The 20,554-nt window shown below is 39.5% G+C and overlaps 1 protein-coding gene across 9 annotated transcripts in view; it reads right to left on the bottom strand.

The window, feature by feature from the left end:
* Positions 1-4,664: 4,664 nt before the first annotated feature.
* The window catches only part of LOC107751066 (centromere-associated protein E-like), a 42,771-nt gene continuing 26,881 nt past the window's right edge, over positions 4,665-20,554 (bottom strand). For 5 of the 9 annotated variants that reach the window (XM_016566646.1, XM_016566644.1, XM_016566648.1 and 2 more), the window contains 22 exons: positions 20,338-20,517; positions 19,945-20,001; positions 19,202-19,408; positions 17,194-17,322; positions 17,042-17,110; positions 16,360-16,443; positions 16,165-16,281; positions 15,242-15,421; positions 13,380-13,535; positions 12,236-12,316; positions 12,057-12,155; positions 11,796-11,978; positions 11,515-11,724; positions 10,312-10,518; positions 10,029-10,232; positions 8,510-8,644; positions 8,209-8,321; positions 8,026-8,123; positions 6,810-6,903; positions 6,336-6,589; positions 6,206-6,262; positions 4,665-4,839 (listed from right to left, as the gene is read on the bottom strand). In XM_016566646.1, coding sequence (XP_016422132.1) covers positions 4,721-4,839; positions 6,206-6,262; positions 6,336-6,589; positions 6,810-6,903; positions 8,026-8,123; positions 8,209-8,321; positions 8,510-8,644; positions 10,029-10,232; positions 10,312-10,518; positions 11,515-11,724; positions 11,796-11,978; positions 12,057-12,155; positions 12,236-12,316; positions 13,380-13,535; positions 15,242-15,421; positions 16,165-16,281; positions 16,360-16,443; positions 17,042-17,110; positions 17,194-17,322; positions 19,202-19,408; positions 19,945-20,001; positions 20,338-20,517 — 3,033 coding nt within the window. In that variant the 3' untranslated portion in view covers positions 4,665-4,720. Of the gene's footprint in view, positions 4,840-6,205; positions 6,263-6,335; positions 6,590-6,809; positions 6,904-8,025; positions 8,124-8,208; positions 8,322-8,509; positions 8,645-9,625; positions 9,830-10,028; positions 10,233-10,311; positions 10,519-11,514; positions 11,725-11,795; positions 11,979-12,056; positions 12,156-12,235; positions 12,317-13,379; positions 13,536-15,241; positions 15,422-16,164; positions 16,282-16,359; positions 16,444-17,041; positions 17,111-17,193; positions 17,323-19,201; positions 19,409-19,944; positions 20,002-20,337; positions 20,518-20,554 lie in introns of all 9 variants that reach the window. The other 4 variants (XM_016566645.1, XM_016566650.1, XM_016566653.1 and 1 more) reach the window with 4 other exon arrangements.

The raw sequence follows: 20,554 nt of genomic DNA, 5'->3' as shown, positions 1-20,554 counted from the left end.
GAAGCCTAAATCACACCCAGATCAACAACACGTCACCATGGTTACAGACGCACAACTTCCCTTCGCCATGGTAACGCCGGTGTGTGTGTGTGTCTGTGTGTGATTTATTACCAGGGTCTAAAATTAACAACTGACAGTTACAAACATTTTATACATTTTGCTGGTTGGCTGCTCACAATATCCTAATATAAAAGCAACACAATTACATATTGAAAAAAATAAACAGTTTGAAGGCTGGTAAAAAATATTGAATTCACTCGTCATTAACAGGTGTCAAAACATTCCTTTTGGACCCCATTTGTGACAAGAGTTGCTAAACCAGGTTACAGCATCATCAATACAAGATTCAGCCGTCACCAAACCAACCACACCAAACACCCTAGCAACCACACCGAACACCCTAGCATCCACACTGAACACCCTAGCATCCACACTGAACACCCTAGCAACCACACCAAACACCCTAGCATCCACACCAAACACCCTAGCAACCACACCGAACACCCTAGCATCCACACTGAACACCCTAGCATCCACACTGAACACCCTAGCAACCACACCAAACACCCTAGCATCCACACCAAACACCCTAGCAACCACACCAAACACCCTAGCATCCACACCAAACACCCTAGCAACCACACCGAACACCCTAGCATCCACACTGAACACCCTAGCATCCACACTGAACACCCTAGCAACCACACCAAACACCCTAGCAACCACAATGAACACCCTAGCATCCACACCAAACACCTTAGCATCCACACCAAACACCCTAGCAACCACACCAAACACACAGTCGCCTTGGTGACCACACAGTCACCTTAGCAACCATACTGAACACCCTTGCAGCGTCTCAGTTTGAAGGCTGCGTCCTCCGGATGTCGCATTTGAAGGCTGCATACGTCATCGGGGAAGTCTCATTTAAGAAAAATAACTTAAATTGCAAAGTAAAAAAGAAATTATAGTATTTTAAACCTCACAAGGAATAACAGTCAATTTTATTACGGTTACTTTTCTTAAATAAGACATCCTTAATGACGTATGCAGCCTTCAAATGCGACCTCTGGAGGACGCAGCTCCTATCAACCATACCAAACACCCTAGCAACCACACCAAACACAGTCACCTTAGCAACCACACTGAACACCCTATCAACCACACAGTCACCCTAGCAACCACATTGAACAATAGTGGCAATAGTGGCAATTACAGTCACATAGCAACACCCTAGTAACCACACTGAACACAGTCTATAGCAATACTCTAGCAATGATACTGAAGACATTACTGTCACTTAGCAAAACCCTAGAAACCACATTGAACAATACTGACAATAGTGTCAATTGCAGTCACATAGCAACACCCTAGCAACCACATGGAACACTACTACAGTCACATAGCAACACTGTAGCAAACACTTAACATTTCAGTCCATAGCAACACCCTAGCAACCACACTAAACAATACTGAAAATAGTGCCAATTGCAGTCACATAGCAACACCCTAGCAACCACATGGAACACTATTACAGTCACATAGCAACACCCTAGCAACCACACTAAACATCACAGTCCATAGAAGCACTCTAACAACAACACTGAAGGCATTAGTCACCTAACAACACTCTAGCAACCACACTACACATTAGTCGAATAGCAACACCCTAGCAACCACACTGAACACATTACAGTCCATAGCAACACCCTAGCAACCACACTGAACACCCTACATTTCATAGCAATATTCTAGCAATGATACTGAAGACATTATTGTAACCTAGCAACACCTTAACAACCACACTGCACCCATAGCAACACCCTAGCAACCACATGGAACACCATTAGTCACATAGCGACGCTTTTGCATCACATCAGTGAGTTTTACACGGGTAAACAACAAACATCTGGTTTCTATAAGGCTGTGAGGTGAGTTGAGTTGGACTGAAGACGGGCCGCAGCTTCTTGAGCCCAGCGATCATCAATGCTAATCTAATTCAGCTAAAGCTCCACCTGATCCATCAGCCAATCACTTTCAGCATTACTGACCACATATCCAATCACACTCATCGATCTGACGGCGGATGTGCCTTGTGTTCCCTACTAAAACGAGTAATATTATCTGAAATATATTTCACAGGGACAGAAATAAACCTCACTGAAATACAATGGCTGTAATTGTATTGATGAGCCATTACGTCGCTCAGAGAGCCGATCTAAAATACACCATAAAGCCATTTCGAGATGATTTGGGCTGGTTGTACTCACCATCGGCCTGCGATTCTCCACCAGGTTCAGACCAACGATTCCCAAGAATGCTCCAAAACTCAGCTGCCATCGAGAAGAGAACAAACCAACAAACTTGATTTAACCCAATATCTTGACCAGTGTTGGAGTAATGCATTACAAGGTAACGCGAGTTACGTAATCAGATTACTTTTTTTAAAGTACTAACTAGTAAAGTAACGCACTACTTTTTAATTTACAAGAAAATATCAGTTACTTTTTAAAATAAGTAACGATAGTTAATTTTTTCCCCATTTATTGATTGAAAGCTCTCCTGTGCCCATGTTGAGAAATCGTAAGTATTCCTCAAAATGAATAAAAACAGTGAAATGCAACTCAGAATATGACGCAAACCTGCAATAATTAAATGTGTTAAATAATACAAATATCCTTTATGTATTTAATCCCATTTTATTAACCAGTGTCTTTGCTGCTGAGCTTCGATCAAATTCAATCATACTAATAAGCAAAAATTACTCAAGATAAACCAACATTCGTTCGTTCGTTCTGTTTTTATTGCTGAAGAGTGTTGAACTTTCTTCTTCCGCGTTCTACCGTTAGACGTGAATTTACTTTTCTTTTAGCCTGAGGCTTTTGGTGTGAAAAAGTTTTACATTTGCCAAAAATATAACTTTTTATATTTAAAACAAACAAGCAAGCCCTGCCCAGATTTGAAAAGTAACGCAAAAGTAACATAACGCATTACTTTCCATAAAAAGTAACCAAGTAACGTAATTAGTTACTTTTTTAGGGAGTAACGCAACATTGTAATGCATTGCTTTTAAAAGTAACTTTCCCCAACACTGTTCTGGACTCCATCTTCATCAGCAACATAATGACAGACTGCTGTTTTATTGCTCCAAAGAAAGGACAAAACAAAGAGTTGATTAAAGTGATGGTGTGGAGTCACTCACTATAATCCCGGGATAGTATCCAGACACGGCCACGTTATCCGTCTGCGTGGCCGACAGCAGCCCGACCACCAGAACCAGAACAGAGAGTCCAAACAGAGACACGGAACACCAGAGCGCCGTCCTTCGCCGCTTCACAAACACATCTGGACAAACACCACACTCATACAGCTGTGCACTAGTATTGATGCAGTGTGAACTATATTATCCGCCCGCTCTAAAACATCACACACAACAGATCCGAATGTTCTCTGAACACAAAACATTTAAATGTTTTTAAGGGAACATTCCATTGTATCATTTTGCAAACATTATGGGAACGTTACGTTTGAATGTTCTCTGAACGTTCTGAAACAAGTGGCAACATTTAAAAAAAATGTTACATGAACATTTAAAACATTTCAGGAAAAACCATTTCAACAATGTATAAGTAATGCTTGTGTTTACCGTTTTGAGGACCTAATTAAAGACCTGATCACTTTGAGCAAACATTCTATTAACGTTACTGAAACATGTTCATAAATTTGAGAGAACCTTGACAGAACGTTCCGAGAATGTTCCCTAAAAACTGCTTGCTTATGGTTTTTTCTTCTTTCTTGGTTATGCGAATGTTAAGAGAACATTCCATTGTATCATTTTGCAAACATTTTAGGAACGTTACTTTTGTATAATAAATATACATGTTTCTAGACATGCTAAGCTCTAAAATACTTTGGATGAGTGGAGGGGCAAATCCCAAATCCTCTTAGTCTGAAACCAAGACTAGACCGAGTACAAATGTGGTCGAGACCGAGACAAGACCGTCATAAAATGGTCTAAAGACCGGCCTAAAGTACTACAAAACTACAGTGGAGTTCATTTCACTGGCAATAAACTCATTTAGAAACTAAAGCTGAACTGTTAAAGTTCAAGATAAACTCTGAATGTTGGCTTGACAAAGACTTGCCTGTAAACATCTTAATCATGCAAAGCAATATATCCTGTCAAAAAAACAAAAAAGTTGCAAGAACGTTTTTCTAACATACCCTCTAGGTTATAAACGTTATTTCAGAAGTGTTAAAAACATTTTTTCCTTTGGTTATACAAATGTTAAGTGAACGTTCCATTGTATCATTTTGCAAATATAATGGGAATGTTACATTTGAATGTTCTCTGAAAATTCTAAAACTAGTAACATTTAAAAAAAAACATTAAACAAACATCTAAAATGTTTCAAACAACGTTTTTGTGATGTTTTGAAGACATTAATAGAATATTTGTTAATTTATCTGATCTGTAGTAATGTTTGTTCATAACTTTGACAGAATATTAGCCAAAGTTCTGACATCATTCCCTCATAACTGGGAATATAGCAAATCTCAGCTGCGTTACTGTTTGTATAACAGAACGTGTAACCAATATAAACCAAACAATTCAAATCAACACAAAACAAAACACATGAGCATTTTAAACACTGACTTTATTTACATTAAAACAGAAAGTGTCAACAAAAACATACAAGAAAAAGACAAACAACAGCGATTACTGCGTTGGGCATGAGTTAGCATTGCCGCTAGCATCAGGCTTTGCTGGTGAAGAGTTAGGAATCTGCCACCAGTCTTTAATTGGAGCTGCATTTAATGCTGCGCTGGAGCTGGAATCTAAAACAAACACGGACAGAGTTAGAGGAGCATTCACGTCACGTGTATTTCTATAGCACTTCATACAACACAGATTGTTTTAAAGCAGCTTCACACTAATAAACATGCAGAATAAGATTAAAAGCGATACTGTTTTATGAATATTGTCATTTAAACCCACACTAAACAAGCCAAAGGTGACAATGAAACCAAACTCCATCAGGTGACAGAAATGGAGAAACCAGGCACTATTGTTCTGTTATTAGGGCTGCACGGTAATCGTTAAACGGTTAATCATTGCTCATAAATATCGGGATTATTGCTAGGGGTGTAAATCGGATAGCTCGTCACGATACGATACGATACGATACTCATACCCAGCAATACGATATTTATTCGTCTTTCAGGCTTCTGTGCTAAAAATATGAAATGTGTAAAATTTTCTAAAATTGGTACTCCAGTTGTACAGCCTGGTGACTGCATTTGACTTCAGTGATTGCCAGTTGATGAGCGGGATGGGTATAAAAAATTATTATTATTAAATTATTACTACAAGTGAAAAATCCATCAACTGTCACGAGCTTCTTTAACGCTGGCCCTGGCTCCTTATTGTCGAGTCCTGTAGCCTAACCATAACAACAGGCAAAACACGTGAAACGCAAAAAAAATTATATAAAAATATGGTATAGAAAAATTGCATTTTGATCAATGAAAACTAAAATTTAAAGCGACAATCAAAAATCCCTGATATTCCACGACTTGGACAAAAAAAAAAAAATTCCTGACTTTCAATGTCTAGAATAGACCTTTTAAAATCCCATGATATTCCAGAAATTCCATGACCCGTGGGAACCCTGCAGGTTAACCCCAACTGTCACTCACATTTTTGAACAGAGACGTGAAAGTGCACGATCCAAACTTAAATTTTTATAATTCATGAATGAAAACATTTTGTAACATGATAGTGATGTACCATTTTCATGGTAATGCAATGTCTGATTTTAAAATGGTTTTCAAAGGATGAATTTTGAGATTTGAAGTTTTCAATTGATATATAATTTCTGATGATTTCTAAAGTGTGATAGAGAAAAAGGCAACAAAGAAGACTTTTTTTGACAAAGGTCAGAACTCCTGTATATGTAGATTTTTGAGGTGCACTCTTGTCATAAATTAATCTATTACTTTTCCTACATAATTTATAACAAAAAACTGTGATAAAATATCTATTTAGGAGTCTTAGACCTTTCCAACGATATAAAGTTTGTCATGATTAGATTAGGATTTAATTGTAATATAGTGAAGTAAACTTAGAGGGGACGGGTGACGGTTAAGAGGTTAAACACACTGGAGTGTGTTAGTGAAGAACACCCCACACGTGAGCATTTACCCTCTTCATCGCTGTCTGAAGAATCCAGGAAGGACTTGGCTGGCGCACAGGCATCCTCTAACATGAACACACTCACAGTAACTGATCTGCACGCGTGACCGTATGAGACACGGCAGCAGCGCTCACGTACCTGGCACCGCCTCGAGGCTGGAGTTATCGAAGAACTGTGGGGGATGCTGGAGGGGGACAGGAACGCTGGAGCGCATGTCAAAGAACTTGCTCTTGGGCGAGTCCAGGAAGGTCTTCTTGGGCGAGTTGAGTTCGGTCTCTGTCAGAGGAGGAAGGCGTTTGGTTGGCGTGCATGGAGCGTCTCGCTGGCTCTCCTTCATCTTGTACGCTCTCCGCTTCCATTTGTTGATTTCCTCCTGCTGCTTGCTCACCAGACTGCATGAGGAACAGTTAGGAAAGGTCCGAGTAATGCTTATTAACAGAGAGGAGACGCAGAGTATAGAATGCACTTCTTTTTAATATCAAAAATTAAAGTGATCCTGGATCCCTGAAAGTATGCCTCTTAAATTCGAATATTGATAATATTTAAATGCAAAATTCGAATTTCAGCTGTTTTGACGGCAGCAGAAGTGACGTGATGTTTCGGTGCGGTTACCTCTCAAACCGAGCGTTCTTCTTCTGCAGCTCCTCCATCTTCTTCTCTTTGGTGCTCGAGCACAATTTAAGATCAAACTCATCGCCGTCTATGACTGTAGAAGACATTTAAACAGATCAAACGATGAGAAATCAGCACGAGATGTGGCATAAAACACTTAGAAAGTCACATCAACACTCTTATGCGCTCAACTAAGTAGGATAAATGTCTTATCCGGTAAGAAGACATGCGCATAAACTACGATGGAAACACTTTTACTGAATAAATTCCTTGATGCGCATCAAAAAAGACATGTGAGTTTGTGATGGGACAGAATAAAACTGGACTAATCAACAGACCGATCTCATCGCACTGCTCCTGAAATGCTTGAGCAAAGTCTCGTCAGAGTGATTCGTTATAATTAACTCTCAGAACTGCGTTCCTAAACAGCAGACTGCGCACGTCTGCGCGCTCTGAAGCTCGTAGTTTATTGCACACACAAGTTATTATATACAGTGCTTTCTCCTGCTGCAGCAAATTTAGTTTTCTTCGTGGTGTTTAGTGCAAGTTAATCAGGAAGTTCTCTTCAACGCACTGGATGGAAACGGTGCTTTATTCGCAAATGTTTTATGCGATATTCCAATTTTGCGCGTAACTTTGGATGGAAACATAGCTAATGCTGACCTAAAATGCTAAATGTTTGCCCTCTCTCTCTCTCTTCACCGTTCCCACATCTCAGACCTCAAATACATAAAATATCACACTTTTTAGACTATATACAGTGCTTTCTCCTGCTGCAGCAAATTTAGTTTTCTTCGTGATGTTTAGTGCAAGTCAGGCAGGAAGTTCTCTTCAACGCACTGGATGGAAACGGTGCTTTATTCGCAAATGTTTTATGCGATATTCCAATTTTGCGCGTAACTTTGGATGGAAACATAGCTAATGCTGACCTAAAATGCTAAATGTTTGCCCTCTCTCTCGCTCTCTTCAGCGTTTCCACATCTCAGACCTCAAATACATAAAATATCACACTTTTTAGACATAGTTTTGAAGTAAAGATGAAAGAAAATACTATATAAAACTTATTGAAGCAACCAGTTCTTCCAGTCTCAACCCCCCCCCCTCATAAAAACACTCTCACTGGATCCAAGCAAATCTCACAGGTGACACATTTTGATCTCAAAAGAGTGAGTTGTCACTGAAAGGTGAGGAGGTGCATCTATGCTAAGTGTCTCACATGACTGTTCATCGTCCTGTTGCATTTTCCTCAGGGTCTCTTTCAGCTTGCGGATGACATCGGCTCTGTGCTCCAACACGGAGGTCATCTGTGCAACTCTAGAACGAAACAATCACAGAAACACATTAAGCACGCTCTTCCCAGACTGAACCGTACGTCACAGGATCAGCGGCTCACACATACTCCTTCTCTTGACTTGTGGTGACCGCGATGTGATCCAGCTCCATTTTGACAAGTTTGTCTTTGAGGGCGGCGAGATCAGCAGCTTCTGGTGTCATGCTCCTCCGAGCCAGAACCTGCAGGACAAATTACGGGGAAATGGAGAATCAAAAACTGCATTCGGTCACACAAAATGAAAATCAAATTACATTCAGTATTTAATTAGGAAAAGCTTGGATATGGTGCAGGTGAACTGAAACGTGTTGCACGGCTCTCAAACACCAAGCGTATAGTGACCTGCACAAACACTCAACTATTAACCAACCTCTGACTCTGTAAGTTTGTCTCGCAAGCTCTGGATCAGGGCTGCCTTCTCCTTCAGTTGGCCGCTGAGCTCCTGGAGCTGAAGATTTGAGGCGTCAGCTTGGACCTTCAGCTCCTTCATCTGCTCCTGAATCTCCTGCCAGACGAACAATGGTAAGTGTTTGAAAGCCCTTAAAAACATGTTCTGTGACAAATCGCTGTGTTGATGCTACCATCTAGTGATTTGTAGGCATGTGCCCGATTAAGAATTTACATACTCGAATCAGATTAGTCAAGTCTTGCCTATAGAATAGTGTCTGTGTGTGTGTGAGAGAAAGAGAGAGAGTGTGTGTGTGTGAGAGAGAGAGAGTGTGTGTGTGTGTGTGTGTGTGTGTGAGAGAGAGAGAGAGGTGTGAGTGCGTGTGAGTGTGAGTGCGTGTGTGAGAGTGTGTGTGTGAGTGCGTGTGTGAGAGTGTGTGTGTGTATGTGTTTTGGGGGCAAATCAAATTAAATCTGCTAAATTGCCTGTGCGAGAATGCTTTAAGTACAGCGCAACACCGATGCGCCAAAAATCTAAAGTTAATTTACAGAATTAAATTAGAACAGAATATATGCGACTCTGGAGCACAAAACCAGTCATAAGGGTCAATTTTTCGAAATTGAGATTTATGCATCATCTGAAAGCTGAATAAATAATCTTTCCATTGATGTATGGTTTGTTAGGATAGGACAATATTTGAAAATCTGGAATCTGAGAGAGCAAAAAAATCTAAATATTGAGAAAATCATCTTTAAAGTTGTTCAAATGAAGTTCTTAGCAATGCATATTACTAATCAAAAATTAAGTTTTGATATATTTACGGTAGGAAATTTACAAAATATCTTCATGGAACATGATCTTTACTTAATATCCTAATGATTTTTGGCATAAAAGAAAAATGTATAATTTTGACCCATACAATGTATTGTTGGCTATTGCTACTTATAACAGGTTTTGTGCTCCAGGGTCACAAACTACGAGTAAAAAGAAAAAAAATGCATGCATAAAATCCCTCACAATAGGATGCACTTAGAAAAAGTAGTGTGAATTTCAATTTCATGTGGATTTAAGCCTGCATAACAGCACCACTCTCCGTACCTCCATCTGTTTCTGCGTCTGCTGCAGCTGCAGTGACACTCGCTGATTGTCCTGCAGAAGTTCAGCCTCAGTTTTGGGTAAAGTGCCGTGTTGGGCTTGAAGCAGAGTTAAAGTCTGTCTCCTCTGATCCTCGAGCTGCTGCTCGGACTCGGCAGAGGCAGATATGAGAGGAGAGCACACAGATTCGCATCGATTCAACAGGGCCTGTCAACGAGAACTGATGGTCAGGAAAGGTGCGGAACAAAGACACGTAGCAGCGTTTCACAAAACACATGCAAACTACGAGTAAAAAGAAAAAAAATGCATGCATAAAATCCCTCACAATAGGATGCACTTAGAAAAAGTAGTGTGAATTTCAATTTCATGTGGATTTAAGCCTGCATAACAGCACCACTCTCCGTACCTCCATCTGTTTCTGCGTCTGCTGCAGCTGCAGTGACACTCGCTGATTGTCCTGCAGAAGTTCAGCCTCAGTTTTGGGTAAAGTGCCGTGTTGGGCTTGAAGCAGAGTTAAAGTCTGTCTCCTCTGATCCTCGAGCTGCTGCTCGGACTCGGCAGAGGCAGATATGAGAGGAGAGCGCACAGATTCGCATCGATTCAACAGAGCCTGTCAACGAGAACTGATGGTCAGGAAAGGTGCGGAACAAAGACACGTAGCAGCGTTTCAAAACACATGCATCGCTTACGAAATAAAACGTGTTGAGATGCTCGGTGGCTTTGGAGCGGCGAGAGATTTGTCGCTGGAGCAGCTGTAAGACGGCAGAGGCCTGAGGAGATCCGAGCAGAGATCTCAGCTCCTCCAGATCACGGATCCGGTGCTGATGCTCCTCTGACACCATCACTGCGTGTTTGGATAAACCCTCCTCCAGAACCCTTACACCAGCCTCCAGCGTCTGATCAACACACAAATAAAACACATCAGTACCAGGATACTGAAATACGGCCAGGACGTTTATTTCTATAGCGGTTTATACAAGACAGAGTGTTTCAAAGCAGCTTCACACAAAGAAAACAGGACAATAACAGCATTTCATAAGATGAATAAAGCAACTCTACAGAGGACAACAGTGTCACTGCTGGAGCGGGAGAAGTATAGCGGTTTCCACGGTAACGGCTGTAATCAAATAAGTGCTGTGTTCACAAATGCTACTTTATCAGGCAATACAGAAAAGACAAATTGAAAATGACATTGATGCTTTTCTGAAGACCGTCGGTTCTTTTCAAAGATACAGTAATATACAAACACCGGCGCTGCATTTTAATTGAAACGTGCAGTGCTCCGTTTATTCAACGAAATATGTGACTCTGGAGCACAAAACCAGTCATAAGGGTACATTTTTCGAAATTGAGATGTCATGGAACATGATCTTTACTTAATATCCTAATGATTTTTGGCATAAAAGAAAAATGTATAATTTTGACCCATACAATGTATTGTTGGCTATTGCTACAAATATACCCCAGCGACTTAACACTGCTTTTGTGCTCCAGGGCCACTAATAAGCCTTTTGGAAAATCGATTTGTTTACCGAGCCTCCACAAATAACTCAATGTATGGAAAACACTGGACATAATCTAAGGCCGATCAATCGATCGTCTTCTAAACATTATATCGTGATACATTTTTTATCTATATCGCCCAGCCCTGTAGCTAAACAAAAATGCTCATACCTGCAAGTACTGCTGCCATCTTTCCAGCAGACATCCAGGGCCACTAATAAGCCTTTTGGAAAATCGATTTGTTTGACGAGCCTCCACAAATAACTCAATGTATGGAAAACACTGGACATAATCTAAGGCCGATCAATCGATCGTCTTCTAAACATTATATCGTGATACATTTTTTATCTATATCGCCCAGCCCTGTAGCTAAACAAAAATGCTCATACCTGCAAGTACTGCTGCCATCTTTCCAGCAGACATGTCAGTCTCAGATCCCAGACCTGCTGGAAGTCATCCTGGAGCGCTCGGAAAGACTGTGACGGAGCCGTGAGCGCGAGCAGGTCCTGCAGGCGAGACTCCTCAAACGAGGCCACATCACGCTGCAGCTGCGTCTCAAAGCGAGTCTTATAGCGCTGCGCCAGTCTCCTGTAAGCCTCCTACAGTGGTTTGTCCTCAGGTTAGCATTCCATCTCAAAGATGCTGGTGGTTGTGATTTGTGTACTCTTACCGCAATCTTGATCAGCACATGGTTCAGTCTGGTTGTTTTCTTGGTGTGTGTAACGACGACGGTTCTCTGATTCTTTGGAATAATCTGCAGCAGCTGATAGATCACGGCCCATTCTTCACGGTTAATAGCCGCTAAAGCATTAGTGGGACGGTCAATGATCAGCTGGAGCGTTGCAAAGGCCGCCTTCACATGGAGGAAAGACCTCAGGCTATTAAAACCGTCATAAGACCACACACCATCATCATCATCATCATCATCTACCTGCAGTTTCTCAGCAGACGTCTCAATCCCAGGAATCAGATGTGCAGATGGGTGTTTAGACTGATCCGAAGACACGCTGCAGTTCACCTCAGAGAGAGACTGAAACACAACGAGACGCCGCTTTAAAAGCTAGTTAAAGGAACCGGTTCTTCTGGGTTAGAACATGAAGAGACGGTCACCTGACTGAGGGAATGCACTTCAGATTCCAGCAGGATCTTCTGCTTTTCCAGCTGCTCTGCTTTTGATTCAGTGTGTGCCAGCTGTGGGAGTACGATTACAGTGTTAACACAAAGATACACTTAGTGACATTATTCATTGGGTGTTTTCATAGAAGGACCATTTTTGGTTCTCCAAAGAACCTTTCGGTGATCAGCTAATAAAAGAACCAATTTTTCTTAGTGTGAAGAACATTTTAATAATCTAAAGTAGCAGTATTAGTATATTTTTTTTTAGTGCTGTCAAACGATTAAATGCAATTAAATCGCATCCAAAATAAAAATTTGTTTACATAATATATGGGTGTGTATGGTGTATATTTATTATGTATATATAAACACACGCATACACGCATGAATAAATGTAAGAAAAATATGTTGTTTATATATGAAATATATTTATATATATAATAAAAATTATATGAATATAAATACATACATGTAAATATTTTCAAAATATATGCGTGTACGTATTTATATATACATAAATAGACAGTATATTATGTTAAAAAAAAAAACCTAAACTTATTTTGGATGCGATTAATCGTTTGACAGCACTAATATTTTTTATTTAATGCCATGTCAGCATCTTAGGCTATTATCATGGCATAAAATACAAGTATAACAAATACAATAAAAACCAACAAAAGTTATATTACACAAGATTTTTTTACATTAACGTGATAAAAATTCTAAAACTTTTTTCTGGCAAAATTATACTAAACTCTTTAAGTGAGTTCACTTCATAAAATATTTTTTTTATGAACAGTCTAATAAAATGTTGGACAGAAAGGGGAGTCTTGCAGAACATGCTTTGAGTAGTCTTCACCTTTAAGCAAAAATGCTCGAGTCAGTCTTGTATGACATCTGCTAAATACCACATGATCAAATCTAGCTTTAAGAGATCTGTTTGAAATCTCCGGATGGATTTCATGTAATTTATTATTTGTACATATATTTAATAAAGAATAAAATAACCTTTTTCTACAATAAAGGAACCTTTAGTCCAAAAACCAGCTTTCGCAGCAACTAAACTCTGACGTCAGATCCAGTTAGTAGGAGTCTGATTTATTACACCTGCTCTTTTCAGCACATTTTAAGTCCTCACCTTCTCCATCTTTCCCTGCAGTTCTCGTTTGAGCTGATCGCTCTCTTTCGTGGCATCTCTTAACGACTCCAGGATCTTCTCGGCACAGATCTTCTCATTCTCCAGCTGATCCTTCAAGCCAGCGAGACACTCGAGCTCCTCTGTCAGCTGCTTTCGCTAAAGAAACGACAAATTACTTTATGTAACAGTGTTGCCAACTACTTTTCAGGGAAAGTTGCTGAAAGGCGAGACAATTTGTTGCTAAAAGCTGCTAGATGACATCATTATGTAATCAATGCAAAACTGCAAAGAACACACAATCAGATCACTCAAATCTCAGCAAAAAATATGATTATGAATGCGATTTGAAATGTTAATTGAGATATGTTAGTAAAACTAAAAAGATAAATATATTTATTAAAGCAATAATCCCCGTGAAGCCGTGGTTTACAGTGAATTTATAACAGCTAAGGGGCGTTGTTAGGTAAATTCACTGTAAACCACAGCTTCACGGGGATTATTGCTTTTATAAAACGGTTATTCCATATACGTAGTAAGGTTTCACAAAATAAAACAGAGCAAATAAAGTGTAATGATATTAATAAAAACAGTATTCTTCCACCAAACAATGTAGCTCCTCAGAAACAGCTGTGGTTGCAACAAAGTGGTTGCCGAGCAACACACAAACGTAAACAAAGGTGTATGTTACTTTGTAGAGTAATTTACAACAGCTTCGAACGCGGCTCAGCCAATCAGAATCAAGGACCGGAACTATCTGCTTTATAATAGATTTATTTTTAAATACAACATTGAAATATTGAACATTTACACATTTTTGAACATTTAAATTTTATGTATTTTCTTATTAACCAGTAAACAACGAACAATTATATTTTTTAAGCAGTGTATTGGTAGTTCAGGGTTTCCCAATACATTGATTTATTTGTGGCGGTCCGTCACAATATCAAAACTGACCGCCACAAATAGATTTTCCAAAAGGCTTTGACTTCGTTGAAAAAAACCTGAGCACTGCATGTTTAAAAATCAAAAACCGGTGCGGGTGTTTTTATATCACTGTATTTCAGAAGGAAACCGACTTTCTTCAGAAATTTTTTGATGTTATTTTCATGCATGTAATGCCTGATAAAGCAGTGTTTGTGAGAGGAGCACTGCTTTGTGTACAGCGTTACCGGGGAAACCTCTATCTCTCCCGCTCAAAAAGCGCCTCCTGCTGGCAGAAAATGATTTTGCATATATATATATAGATGGATATATATATGGGGGCGGGGGAATAGAGTGTAAGGCTGTGGGAAACACTGTAGTTAGTTAGTATGCTACACAGTAAAGTCTGTAAAACAGAGCACAATGTACTGTGTTAATCTGAAGGAATTTTCTGTTGATTTTTCACAGTTTTATTTTTTAAAAATGTTATTTAAAATTACGCATTGTATTTTGTGTTTTCAGGTTACAACTTTAATAATGTCCTGGCAGAAAATTACCAGTACATTTTCCATTTTTCTACATAATCTTTACCTGATCTGATCAACAAGTGCAGGTACAAACTAATAACAAGGTGTTTTAATTATTGAACAATTGCAACTAGCAACTTAATCCACGTGATATATGCACAGCTAGACACCTTTGATTTCCTCTGTGTAAATTAGAGGGAAAATGTGCCTTTTTATCATTTGAGTTGCCAAATACACTTTAAAAACAGCTAAATTTGTTGCTAGGTGCTTCGTGAAGAAAAAGTTGCTAGAGTAGTCTGAAAAGTTGCTAAATCTAGCAACAAAGTTGATATGTAATGAGCAGTTTTCCTGTGTGTGAGCAGTGTGAACTAAAATGACTGTATGATGCATCGTAGCTATTATTAACAAGCTTACCGTCTCCTCACTCTTCTGAAGACCCAGGCTCAGTGTTTCTCCCTCCTCTCTGCTTCTCTTCAGCGTGTCTTGGAGTTCATCTTTCTCTTTTGTAAGTGAGCGGAGGTTTGATTGGAGGTTTTGGATGCCTGTGTTTCGCTGGTCTCGTAAAGCGGAGAGATCTTCACTCATTAGACTCAGCTGAGAGGACACAGAACAAGAGACGAGGCGTTTAATCACTCACCTGTTGTGTGTAAGGATGTTATCTAACAGTAAGGATGTAACGAATCACTCAACTCACGATTCGATTCACGATTTTTTTAACAAAATGAGATTTAAGACAAATTATAAATTAAATGTGTCCTTTTATTATTGCTTGGACAAAATGTAAATAACTAAACTAAATTTTAAAAGAAGCCCCAAATCAAATAAGTAACGTGTTTCCTTGGTTACCGCTGTAAATAAAGCAGAGCTGCGCTTATGAACAGCAATGATAGAGGGTTTCCTTGGTTACCGCTGTAAACAAAGCAGCGCTGCATTTAGCATGTCAACCAATTTGAATCGTCACATATTTGAATCGATTTTCAACCGGCTCGCGGTTAATCGTTACATCCCTATCTAACAGCACTCACCTGCTGCTGAAGCCGAGACTCTTTCGCAGCTAGTAACAAGCTTACCATCTCCTCACTCTTTTGAAGGTTCTGTCTCAGTTGTTCTCCCTCCTTTCTGGTTCTCTTTAGCGTGTCCTGGAGTTCATCCCTCACTTTTGTAAGTGAGGTGAGTTTTGATTGGAGGTTTTGGATCTCTGTGTTGTGCTGGTCTCGTAAAGCTGAGAGATCTTCACTTATTTGACTCAACTGAGGAAACAGAATAAGAGATTTCCAGCATTTAATCATTCACTTGTCTTATGTAAGGATTGTTAATCCGTGTCTAACAGTGCTCACCTGCTGCTGAAGCGGAGACTCTTTCGCAGCACTCTGCTCCATCAGTTCTGCGTTCTCTTTCTGCTGTTTCTTCAGCTCCTCCTTAGTAACGTGCAGTAAATCCTGATACATTTTAGACTGCGAGAAAGTATAAACAGTCAGTGAGGTGTAGTGTGGAGCTCAGGTGACATTATTCATGTGATGACGAAGCCTCACAGTCGCAGCTGCCTCCTGAAGCTCTTTCCTGAGCACCACCCTCTGATTCCTCAGAGACTCCATCTCCTCAGTGAGAGCTTGAATCTGGACAAGATCACAAAGAGATGAAACCCACATCGAAATGAATGGTTCTGCTTCCAATTTTTATTCCATTAACAATTCTTGCAGATGTTTTGAAGAATGCTGGTAACCAACAGTTTCCATTCCCATTGACTTTCACAATATGTAACCCTGGAGCACAAAACCAGTCTTAAGTGTCAATTTTTCCATTGATGTATGGTTTGTTAGGATAGGACAATATTTGAAAATCTGGAATCTGAGGATGCAAAAAAATCTAAATATTGAGAAAATCATCTTTAAAAGTTGTCCAAATGAAGTTCTTAGCAATGCATATTGCTAATCAAAAATTAAGTTTTGATATATTTACAGTAGGAAATTTACAAAATATCTTCATGGAACATGATCTTTACTTAATATCCTAATGACTTTTGGCATAAAAGAAAAATGGATAATTTTGACCCATACAATGTATTCACAAATTAAAAAAATTGACCCTTATGACTGGTTTTGTGGTCCAGGGTCACATTTGTGAAAGCGGGAATTAAAATTTTTAAGAGCTGCAGAAACTCTGTATGCACTATGTGCTCTCTTGCATTAAATGATTGCACACAGCGTTACGTACCTGCTCAAGTTGAGCTTTCTGCTTCTCTGTGGGTTTCTTCTGCTTGAGCTCTCCTTGGACCTGGATCAGCTGAAGAGAGAGAGATATGAATGAGTTAACCAACTCTTAACCTCTTCATTCATTCAGAAAGGCACACGGGTGTGTGCGGTTACCTCTCGAACACCCTGCAGGATCTCCTGAAGGTCTCCTCCTTTGCTCAGAGACGTCATGCTGGACTGGTGACACGCAGCGTCTCTCTCCGTCATCAGACGGTCTCTCTCGGCACAAACTGACTGCAGCATCTGTGAAGCAGCGGAGAAACGTTCTGCTTCTGAATCACACTCGGCAGCACAGGAGCTGATGGTGTGCGATATGACAATTTTTGATCATGGATTAAAATGTCTCCACAATCTGCTTTTGAAGAAATATCGTAGTATCGTGCTACAGCGCACATTCTATCAGTTCCGATGCCTCCGCCTCAATTTACTGTACATTCACATCAAATGTTAACTCGGCGGTAGAGTTCCACTGCACTTATTCACAATCACAAAAGTACATTATTTGCATGTGCTTTAAAGCCTTGCCGGTTACACATTTCATTCACGTTCTGTTCTGCAGTGCAAAACGTCATCAGACGGTCTCTCTCGGCACAAACTGACTGCAGCATCTGTGAAGCAGCGGAGAAACGTTCTGCTTCTGAATCACACTCGGCAGCACAGGAGCTGATGGTGTGCGATATGACAATTTTTGATCATGGATTAAAATGTCTCCACAATCTGCTTTTGAAGAAATATCGTAGTATCGTGCTCCAGCGCACATTCTATCAGTTCCGATGCCTCCGCCTCAATTTACTGTACATTCACATCAAATGTTAACTCGGCGGTAGAGTTACACTGCACTTATTCACAATCACAAAAGTACATTATTTGCATGTGCTTTAAAGCCTTGCCGGTTACACATTTCATTCACGTTCTGTTCTGCACTGCAAAAAATGATTTTCTTCCCTAGTATTTTTGTCTTGTTTTCTTGTATAAATATCTAAGATGCATTTACTTGACAAGTAAAACGACTTGAGATATTATGTCTTGTTTTCTGAAAATATTATCCAAATTTTGTTAGTTTTTGCTTAAAACAAGTAAAAATATCTGCCAGTGGGGTAAGAAAAATAAACTTGTTTAGCCTTTGAATTAAGAGTATTTTTCTTACCCCACTGGCAGATTTTTTTTTTAACTTGTTTTAAGCAAAAATTAACAATTTGGATAATATTTTCAGAAAACAAGTCGTTTTACTTGTCAAATAAATGCATCCTGATTCAAGAATTTTTAGATATTCATACTAGAAAACAAGACATAAATACTAAGGAAGAAAATATTTTTTGCAGTGTGACGTGTGCTTTTTCCTGAAGCGCGCGCACTAAAAGCCTGTCAAACAGCGCCTGATTACTGGACTAAGTTGTTTTTCGCGTCTGATTGATTTAGCATCTAATATCATCAAAACACACAAGGTTTACATATAAACACATCTGGTTACGTCTAAAGTGAACAGCTAGGAGAAAACAGATGCGTGCCTGTATATTAGATGCGCAGCTCTTAAAGAGACAGTACTAAATATGCTGCCGCTTGTTCACCCAAAAATAATAGTGAGTAGTAAATCATGACGGAATTGTCATTTTTGGGTGAACTATACCTTTAATGTTAACAAACAAAACAGGAAAAAAAAAAAACTCACTGCTCTACTCTTTACAGAACATTTTTCATACAGTTAGAATCAATAAATAAATGTACACAGTGAAGTGTACAGTGTTTTATTTTAATATTTGTTCATTCAATTTCTTGAATGCTACTGCTAAATAAACCTACCATACCTGAAAAATGAAGCACTGTTTGTTTTATTTGTATATTATGTGTATTTGTGTATCTTTGTTCTTATTTTTTAATAACAAAGATAATATAATGACAAAGACTTTAATCTCCGCCCACTTTGGACTAAATGTCTGCCATTCATTTTTTTATTTTATTTTATAATACGTAACCTAGTAATGCTTTTTTTTTTTTTAATTTTTTTATACTGAAATTCGTTCTGCAGTACTTCTCAGACAACTTTCAAAATAGTAAAACCAACATGACAGAGAATAGTGAAACATCACCCCGTGATTATATTTTTGCCATATGCTTCTGTTACCATCTCGCTCTTCTCCAGCTGATCTCTCTCGTCTCTCACTCTCTGCAGCGTCTCCAGCAGACGATCTCTCTCTCGAGTCAAAGCGGTGATGCTAGCTTCAGCCGTCTTCATCTCTGCTAGCTTCTCCTGCTGCTCTTCGGTTCTCTCAGAAAGCAGCCGCTCTTTCTCTGCAGAGGACGACTGAAGCTCTTCTCTCAGCTGCAGCAACTGATAAGAGAAAATATGATCCCATTAGGGCGATTCATGAATCAGGGGAACTTTTCTGGATGATTTAAGAAAATAATGGAGTGGTACCCAAAATAAACATTTTTGGCTATGATGCAAAATAAAGTTACTAATCTGAGTGACAAAATCCACTTGAAAGCTCATTAAGGCCATTATGATGTGATATGTTTAAATGTAGATGAAAAAGACAGTTCAATCAAATATGGAAATTGTGCAATTATTTACTTGTTAACCTTGTGTCGTTCCATTTTTTATTTTTTTTTAATGTTGGGAACAGTTTCCATTGACTTTCATAGAATGGACAAATTAAAAAAAAAAAATTTCAATGGAGGTTAAAGGGAACCAAAACTGTTTGGTTACAAAGATTCTTCAAAATAACTTCAGAGTTCCACAAAATAAAAAGTCATACAGGTTTGGAACAACAAAAGTGTGAATAAATAATGACAGAATTTTCATTTTTGGGTGCGCTGTCCCTTTAAGTCAAAACTGCCCCTAATTGGAGAACTCAAATCCCTCACAGTCTCGTCCTTGTCCTCCAGGTCTCTCCTCAGCTGGTTCTTCTCCTCTCTGTTGACCTGCAGGATCTCCAGGAGCTGCTCTCTCTCCTCAGTGACAGAGGCCAGGCTGCTCTGCACTTCCTCTAGAAGCGTGTTCTCCAGATCGCTCTTGCTCTTCTCAGACAGCAGACGGTCTCTCTCGGCACAGGCCGTCTGGAGCTGCTCTCGCACCTGGACCAGCTGAGAATCATGGGAGGACTGTAGGGATGTAACAATACCAAAATCTCACGATACAATAATATCGCGATATGAAGTCCACGATATGATATTTATTGCGATATTTAAAAAAAATAAAGACAAATGAACTCGGAAAAAAATTAACATTTTGTACATTTTAAAGTTATTCTATTTGACCTGCAGGATCTCCAGGAGCTGCTCTCTCTCCTCAGTGACAGAGGCCAGGCTGCTCTGCACTTCCTCTAGAAGCGTGTTCTCCAGATCGCTCTTGCTCTTCTCAGACAGCAGACGGTCTCTCTCGGCACAGGCCGTCTGGAGCTGCTCTCGCACCTGGACCAGCTGAGAATCATGGGAGGACTGTAGGGATGTAACAATACCAAAATCTCACGATACA

This window comes from Sinocyclocheilus rhinocerous, unplaced genomic scaffold, assembly GCF_001515625.1.
Source record: "Sinocyclocheilus rhinocerous isolate Xijiao unplaced genomic scaffold, SAMN03320098_v1.1 scaffold632, whole genome shotgun sequence".
Classification (NCBI taxonomy): domain Eukaryota; kingdom Metazoa; phylum Chordata; class Actinopteri; order Cypriniformes; family Cyprinidae; genus Sinocyclocheilus; species Sinocyclocheilus rhinocerous.
Note: the sequence above shows the minus strand (reverse complement) of the source record. Positions and strands in the feature narration are given on the sequence as shown.